Below are 7,580 nucleotides of genomic sequence, written 5' to 3'. Positions count from 1 at the left end.
TGTCTCCATGGATATTTCCACATCCCCAGCCATGCCCCTACGTCCATCCCCATGTCCCCAGGTTGTCCCCACGGACATTTCCATGTCCCAAATGTCCCCATGAACATCCCTGTGTCCCCTTGGACATTTCCATGTCCCCAACGACGTCCCCAGATGGCTCCATGGCCCTCCCCATGTTGTCCCAGTGTCCCCACACAGAAGCAAGGCAGGTGGTGGTGGGGGGGAGGGTTGAGGTTTATTAGGGGGTGGCTGGGGTGTCCCCAAGGTGTCACTTGTAGAACTCGTGCTCCTGCTCATCCTTCTTGATGACGGTCTTGTAGGCCTTCTCGAAGTCCTTGGCCAGCACGATGTACCGGTTCTCCCGCACTGCCAGCATGCCGCCCTGGGGACAGGCCACCGTGTCACCCGCGGCCACCCTGGGGACAGGCCGCCCTGGGGACAGGTGACCATGTCACCCAGGGGACAGGCCACTGCATCACCCGCAGCCACTGTGTCACCCGTGGCCACCCTGGGGACAGGCCACCGTGTCACCCACGGCCACCCAGGGGACATGCCACCCTGGGGACAGGCCACCGTGTCACCTGTGGCCGCCCTGGGGACAGGCCACCATGTCACCACCCCACCCCTCCCCCCCACCCCGGTGACAGGCCACCACAGCATTCACCTTCACCCAGAGTGATGCGACACCCACGTCACCTCCTTGCCACCCTGCCGTGGTGAGTCACGACACCGTGGAGGGACACAGCACCCGTGTCACCTCCTTGTCACCCTGCCATGGTGGGACATGACACCATGACAGACACAGCACCTGTGTCACCTCCTTGTCACCCCACCATGAGTGATGTGGCACCCCACACCCATGTCACCTCCTTGTCACCCTACACAGCACCCATGCCACCTCTGTGTCACCCTGCCGTGGTGGGACACGCCACCCTATCCCCATGTCCCTGTGTCCCAGTGTCACCCACCTCCTGGCAGATGGAGTTGATGTCGGCCCCTGAGATCTTGTCCGGCCGTGCCACATCTGGGGGTTTGTGAAGGAAACGTCCCCTCCGGGATGTCCCCAAGCCCCCCAGGGGTCCCCAACAGCCCTACGGGGTCCCCAACCCTGTCACCTCCCTGAGGTCCCCCATGTCCCTACAAGGTCTCCAACCTGCCACCTCCCTGGAGTCCCTGATGTCCCCCAAAACTGACATGCCCCTGGGGTCCCCCATGTCCCTACAAGGTCCCCAACCCTGTCACCCCCCTGGGGTCCCCCATGTCCCTATGGGGTCCCCAAACTGCCACCTCCCTGGGGTCACTGGTATCCCCAACCCTGTCACCCCCCTGGGGTCCCCCATGTCCCTACAGGGTCCCCAACCTGACACCTCCCTGCTGTCCCCCACCCCCTCAGGCTGCCTCTGGGTGGGCTGCCTCCCACCTCGGGTGGTGTCCCCTCCCCCTGGTGTCCCCCCCCCCGCCGTGTCCCCGATACAGTCCTCCAGGTCCACCTCCTCGGAGAGGTTCATTTTCCCGGTGATGGTGGAGAAGATGAGGCGTTTCTGCCGCCGGTCGGGCAGCGGGAACTCGATCTTGCGGTCCAGGCGCCCCGGGCGCAGCAGCGCCGGGTCCAGTGTGTCCGCACGGTTCGTCGCCATGATCACCTGGGGGGGGCATTACCGTCGGCCCCTCCCCAGCATCACCCAGACACCCAGCACCCCCAGGACCCCTCCCCAATAGCACCCATGGGACCCCTCCCACATCCCCCAGACCCCCAGCACCCATGGGACCCCCCCGCCCCCCCCCCCAGCACCCCTGGAACCCCCACCTTGACGTTGACGTTCTGGTCGAAGCCGTCCATCTGGTTGAGGAGCTCCAGGAGAATGCGCTGAACCTCCCGGTCAGCTTGGGGGGGGGGAGGGGGGACAGGGCCATGGGGCGGGGGTGTGACACTTATGGGCCACCCCCACCCACCCAAGGACCCTCCTGACCCAGCCCCACAGATGGGGAGGGGCCTGATGTGCCCTGGGACCCCCCACCCCCGAGGATCAGGGCACACCAGAAAGTCCCTGACCCTCACCCTGGTGTCCCCACCCCCATCCCCAAAGGACCAGGGGACACCAAGGGGTCCCCCAAACCCCACCACGGGGTTCTCCAGAGGGTTCCTGACCCCCCACCCAAGCCCTAATGACCACCAAGGGGTCCCCAAACCCCACCATGGGGTTCTCCAGAGGGTTTTTGACCCCCCACCCCAGCACCCAGGACCACCAAGGGGTCCCCCCACATCTTCTCACCCCCTGTCTGGGCGTCAAAGCGCTTGGTGGCGATGGCGTCGATCTCGTCGATGAAGATGATGGCAGGTGCGTTCTCCTTGGCCAAGCGGAAGACGTCACGCACCATGCGCGGACCCTCCCCCAGGTACTTCTGCACGAACTCCGAGCCCACCACCCGGATGAAGGCAGCTGGGGGCACCCACAGAGGCTAGGACCTTCTCTCTGGGTTGGGGGTGGGTGCCCTAAGGAGCACCCCCAGACCTCCCCTGGCCACCAGCACCTCAACGTTCCCACCAGCACCCCGAGGATCCCACCACAACCCCAACGTTCCCACCAGCACCCCGAGGATCCCACCACCACCCCAACGGTCACCCCAGCACCCTGAGGATCCCACCACCCCCCCATGGATCCCACCACCACATAACGGTCCCCCCAGCACCCCGAGGATCCCAACACCCCCCCATGGATCCCACCACCACATAACGGTCCCCCCAGCACCCCGAGGATCCCACCACCCCCCCATGGATCCCACCACCACATAACGGTCCCCCCAGCACCCCGAGGATCCCACCACCCCCCCATGGATCCCACCACCACATAACGGTCCCCCCAGGACCCCGAGGATCCCACCACCACATAACGGTCCCCCCAGCACCCCGAGGATCCCACCACCCCCCCATGGATCCCACCACCACATAACGGTCCCCCCAGCACCCCGAGGATCCCAACACCCCCCCATGGATCCCACCACCACCCAACGGTCACCCCAGCACCCCGAGGATCCCACCACCACCCTAAGGACCCCACCACCACCCAATGGTACCCCCAGCACCCCAAGGTTCCCACCACTACCCAACGGTCACCCCACCACCCAACAGCCACCCCAGCACCCCAAGGGTGTCCCCCCCCCCCCCCCAATGGTCACCCCAGCACCCCATGGATCCCACCACCACCCAACGGTCACCCCAGCACCCTAAGGGTCCCACCACCACCCAACGGTCACCCCAGCACCCCAAGGGTCCCACCACCCCCCAGTGGTCACCCCCGCACCCTGAGGTTCCCACCATCAACCCAAGGATCCTACTACCACCCAACGGTCACCCCAGCACCCCGCAGTGCCCCCAAAGGTCCCCACCACCACCATGGGTGCCCCCAGCACCCTGAGGTGTCCCACCTGTGGTGTGGTGGGCCACAGCCTTGGCCAACATGGTCTTGCCACAGCCGGGGGGGCCGTACATAAGGACACCCCGCGGGGGGTCAATGCCGATCTGGGTGGGGACACCACGCCTGGCCATGATGTCACCGGCCACCCAGGGTCCCCTGTCCCCCGGGCCGGTGGGGCCAGGTGGTCCTACCTGCTTGTAGAGCTCAAAGTGGGTGAGGGGCAGCTCCACGGCCTCCCGCACCTCCTGCTTCTGGATGTCCATGCCCCCGATGTCAGCGTACATCACATCAGGCTTCTGGTCTGCAACGGGTATGGGCCATCAGCAGGGACCTCCTGGGGCCACCACGGTGGCCAGGGACATCAGAGAGCACTGGGGGGGGGCAAGCTTGGCCACCATGGAATGGGTCTAAGCAGACCAGGGCACTGGGGATCTGGCCCAGGTGATGGTTGGGTAGCTCCAAGGATGGAGACCCACCACCCAGCCAGGTCTTGGACATGGATCTGCTCTCCTGGACCTGGACCAAGAAATCCCTGGTCCAAGGGCCTCCACAAATGACCTCCACTCTCCTGGACCTGGACCAAGAAGTCCCCGGACCAAGGGCCTCCACAGAAGACCTCCAACCAGAGCAGGGTGCTCAAGACGCAACCCAGGGGAGGGACTGGTACGTCCAAAGCTGGAGACCAACCACCCTTCAGGGTGGACCTGGACCATGGTCAAGTTGCTCTTCACCATTTGGGCCCCGCTCTGAAGGTCCCCCTGAAGAAAAACTCCGCGTGCCCTACCATGGCATCTCCACAACCTGGCCAAACCCACGAACCTTGAGCCCACCACTAAGAATGTCGATGAAGATCCATTACCCAACATCCAACCCTGCCTCATCACCACCTGGACAACATCCTCCTGCTCTCCAGCTCCACCTCTGGAGACCCCTGACCTCCACCACCCCAACACCTACCCCACCTTGGTAGCACTCATCAACCTGCTGAGAAAACCTTTGGTGCCACCACAACTGCCAGGTGCTCCGGACCCCAAAGGCCACCTGGTTGGGCATGGTAGTGGCCCCAGGGGGATGGGGGGGGTGGCCCACCTGAGGTCAGCATCATGATGCTGCTGTCGGCCTCGGGGGGGAGGACGTCCACCAGCGCGTTGCTGTGCTTGTGCAGGGCCACCGAGGCATTTGGCTTCAGCAGCTCCCGGTCGATGGTGCTCAGGATCCGCACGTAGTAGTTGGAACCTCCAGAAGAACAAGGACAAAGGGCGTGTCCCCCCGGGGTCATCCCCACCAGGCTTGTCCACAAGCCCACCAGGTCTCCACAAGACCTGATCCTGACCTTCTATGGCCCACCCCCACAATCCCACCCCTCCAAACCAGCCCACCACTCCCAACACATCCCACCCATCCCGTCCCCACGTCCCATCACCCCTGACCCACCCCCACAACCCACCACCCCGGACCCCTCCCAACCGGCCCGTCCCCACATCCCCACCCCTCCCAACACACCTCCACGTCCCCACCACCCTGGACCCCTCCCAGCCCACTCCCATGTCCCACCACCCCAGGCCCCTCCCAACTGGCCTGTCCCTACATCCCCTCCACCCCTGACCCACCCCCACATCCCACCACCCCTAACCCCTCCCAACCAGCCAATCCCCACATCCCCACCCCTCCCAACCCACCCCCACCATCCCCACCACCCCTGACCCCTCCCAGCCCACCCCCATGTCCCACCACCCTCGACCCCTCCCAAGCAGCCCACCCCCATGTCCCACCACCCCTGACCCCTCCCAAGCAGCCCGTCCCCACCATCCCTGACACCCCAACCGGGACCCATCCCCATGTCCCCACCACCCCGGCCCCACCGCCACCACCCCACCCCCATCCCCCACCGGTGGTGGAGCCCACGATGGCCGTGTTCTGGTCCACGGCCTCCAGGAACTGCCCAATGACCAGCGGGATGCTCTGGATCCTCTTCACCTCCTCCTGTGCGTGCAGGAACTCCTTCTTCAGGTTCTTCTGCTCATCCTTGATGTACTCCTCCTGCACCTCCAGGAACTCCAGCTCCTGCTGCAGCTTCTGCTGGGGAAAGGGGTGCGGGGGTTGGGGGCCTGTTTGCCACCCCTTCCCCCTCCCAGCCGCCCCCCCCCCCACCCCCCCTCCCCCTGCCCGACCTTGTAGCGGCTGTAGAGATCCTCCAGGTCTTCTGGTTCAGGTACCAGGAAGGACAAACCGGTGGGGGGGCGGGGGGCAGCCAGCGTCGGCAGCTCATCCTGGGGGGGAGGGGGCACAGGGGTGAGGAGGGGCACCTGGGCAGTGATGGGGGGGCTGGGTAAGGGGGAGCATCCATAGTGAGGGGGGGGCACCCAGGCACTGATGAGGGGACCTGGGTAAGGGGGGGGCACCCAGAGTTGAGAGGGGGCACCCACGGGTGAGGTGGGGGAAACTGGGTAAGGGGGACACCCAGGCATAAGGGGGGCACCTGGGGGGGGAGGGGCACCAAGGGGTGGGGAGGGCACCCAGGCAGTGATGGGGGGGCCTGGGTAAGGGCGGGCACCCAGAGTTGCGGGGGGGCACCCAGGCATGGGGGGGGCACCAAAGGGTGAGGGGGGTCACCTGGGTAGTGATGGGGGGGGACCTGGGTAAGGGGGGGCACCCAGGGTTGGGGGAGAGGCACCAAGGGGTGGGGGGGGGGCACCCACGGGAGAGGGGGGGCACCCGGGCAGTGATGGGGGCGGACCTGGGTAAGGGGGGGGTACCAGGGGTGAGGGGCGCACCCAGAGACGGGCGGCGTGGGGGGTGTCACCCGAAAAAAACAGACGGCGGGGGGGAGGGGGAAAAGCGCGAGGGGGGGGAGCACCCCGGGCGGTGGAGGGGCCCCCACGGCGGGGGGGGGGCACCCAGGGGTGAGGGGGGGTCCCCGAGATCGCCCCCCCCGCCCCACCTGGGCCTTGTCCGCCAGCAGCCCCAGCTCCTCCATCGTGACGGCGCGCGGCGGCCGCGGAGGCTGACGGGAACCGGCGGGGGTGGGAAGCCACGCCCATAGCCCCGCCCCCTCGCGTGGGGGCCGACGGGAGATGGAGGCCGGGGCCCTGTGCTCCCTGTGCCGGCCCAGTGCTCCCAGTGCCATCCCAGTACTCCCAGTTTGGCTCCCTGCTCCCCCCCCAGTGCTCCCAGTGCCTTCCCAGTGCTCCCAGTATGGTTCCCTGCCCCCCCCCCCAGTGCTCCCACTACCCCTCCCAGTGCAACCAGTACAGCTCCCTGCTCCCCCAGTGCTCCCAGAATAGCTCTCTGCATCTCCCAGTGCTTCCAGCGCCATCCCAGTGCTCCCAGTACAGCTCCCTGCCCCCTCCAGTGCTCCCCGTATGGCTCCCTGCGCCCCCCCCCCAGTGGTCCCAGTGCCCTCCCAGTACACTCAGGATGGCTCCCAGTGCCCCCCCAGTGCTCCCAGTAGGGCTCCTGCCCCCACCCTCCCAGTGCTCCCAGTGCCCCCCCAGTGCTCCCAGTATGGCTCCCTGCCTCCACTCAGTAATCCCAGTCCTCTCCCAGTGTTCCCAGTACTGCTCCCTGCCCCCACCCAGTGCTCCCAGTGCTCCCAGTATGGCCCCCTGCCCACCCCAGTGCTCACAATTTGGCAATTTGGCTCCTTGGCCCCCCCAGTACTCCCAGTTTGGCTTTCTGCTTCCCCCCGCTCCTCCCAACTCCACCTCAGTGCTCCCATTTCCACTCCTGTGCTCCCAGTTTGGCTCCAGTGCTCTCAGTGCCACTCCCCAGCTCCCTCCCATTTCTGTCTTAGCTCTCCCAGTATCCCACCAGTGCTCCCAGTGCAGTCCCAGTGCTCCCGGTGTGGCTCCCTGAGCCCCTGGTGCTCCCAGTGGCCTCCCAGTCCTCCCAGTATGGCTCCCTGCCCCCGCCGCCCAGTGCTCCCGGTATGGCTCCCTGAGTCCCCCAGTACCCTAGTGCCGTCCAAGTGCTCCCAGTACAGCTACCTATCCCCTCCAGTTCTTCCAGGACAGCTCTGTGCCCCCCCCCCTCCAGTGCTCCCAGTATGGCTCCCTGCCCCCCTCAGCGCTTCCAGTTCCCACCCAGTGTTCCCAGTTCATCGCTCTAATCCCCCCAGTGCTCCCTGCCCCCACCCAGTGCTCCCCGTACAGGCCTCTGCCCCCC

At 66.3% G+C, this 7,580-nt stretch overlaps 1 protein-coding gene across 1 annotated transcript; it reads right to left on the bottom strand.

The window, feature by feature from the left end:
- Nucleotides 1-213: 213 nt before the first annotated feature.
- PSMC4 (proteasome 26S subunit, ATPase 4) lies at nucleotides 214-6,514 on the bottom strand. The gene is made up of 11 exons (XM_055800670.1): nucleotides 6,358-6,514; nucleotides 5,588-5,686; nucleotides 5,306-5,492; nucleotides 4,506-4,652; nucleotides 3,608-3,717; nucleotides 3,427-3,520; nucleotides 2,274-2,441; nucleotides 1,808-1,884; nucleotides 1,475-1,643; nucleotides 969-1,024; nucleotides 214-382 (listed from the first exon to the last, which is right to left on the bottom strand). The coding sequence occupies exons 1-11, from the start codon at nucleotides 6,391-6,393 to the stop codon at nucleotides 269-271; spliced, it is 1,257 nt and encodes a 418-aa protein (XP_055656645.1). The 5' UTR covers nucleotides 6,394-6,514; the 3' UTR covers nucleotides 214-268.
- Between the last annotated feature and the right edge of the window lie 1,066 nt (nucleotides 6,515-7,580).

This window comes from Falco peregrinus, chromosome 3 (assembly GCF_023634155.1).
Source record: "Falco peregrinus isolate bFalPer1 chromosome 3, bFalPer1.pri, whole genome shotgun sequence".
In the NCBI taxonomy this organism is placed as follows: Eukaryota; Metazoa; Chordata; class Aves; order Falconiformes; family Falconidae; genus Falco; species Falco peregrinus.
Note: the sequence above shows the minus strand (reverse complement) of the source record. Positions and strands in the feature narration are given on the sequence as shown.

Bases quoted from the DNA above. Each gene is read 5' to 3' on its own strand.
- PSMC4 (XM_055800670.1), bottom strand. From the start codon at position 6,393: ATGGAGGAGCTGGGGCTGCTGGCGGACAAGGCCCAG. The intron at 5,687-6,357 runs GTGGGGCGGGGG...CCTCCCCCCCAG, and splicing joins TGCTGGCGGACAAGGCCCAG to GATGAGCTGCCGACGCTGGC. The intron at 3,521-3,607 runs GTAGGACCACCT...GTCCCCACCCAG, and splicing joins ACTTTGAGCTCTACAAGCAG to ATCGGCATTGACCCCCCGCG.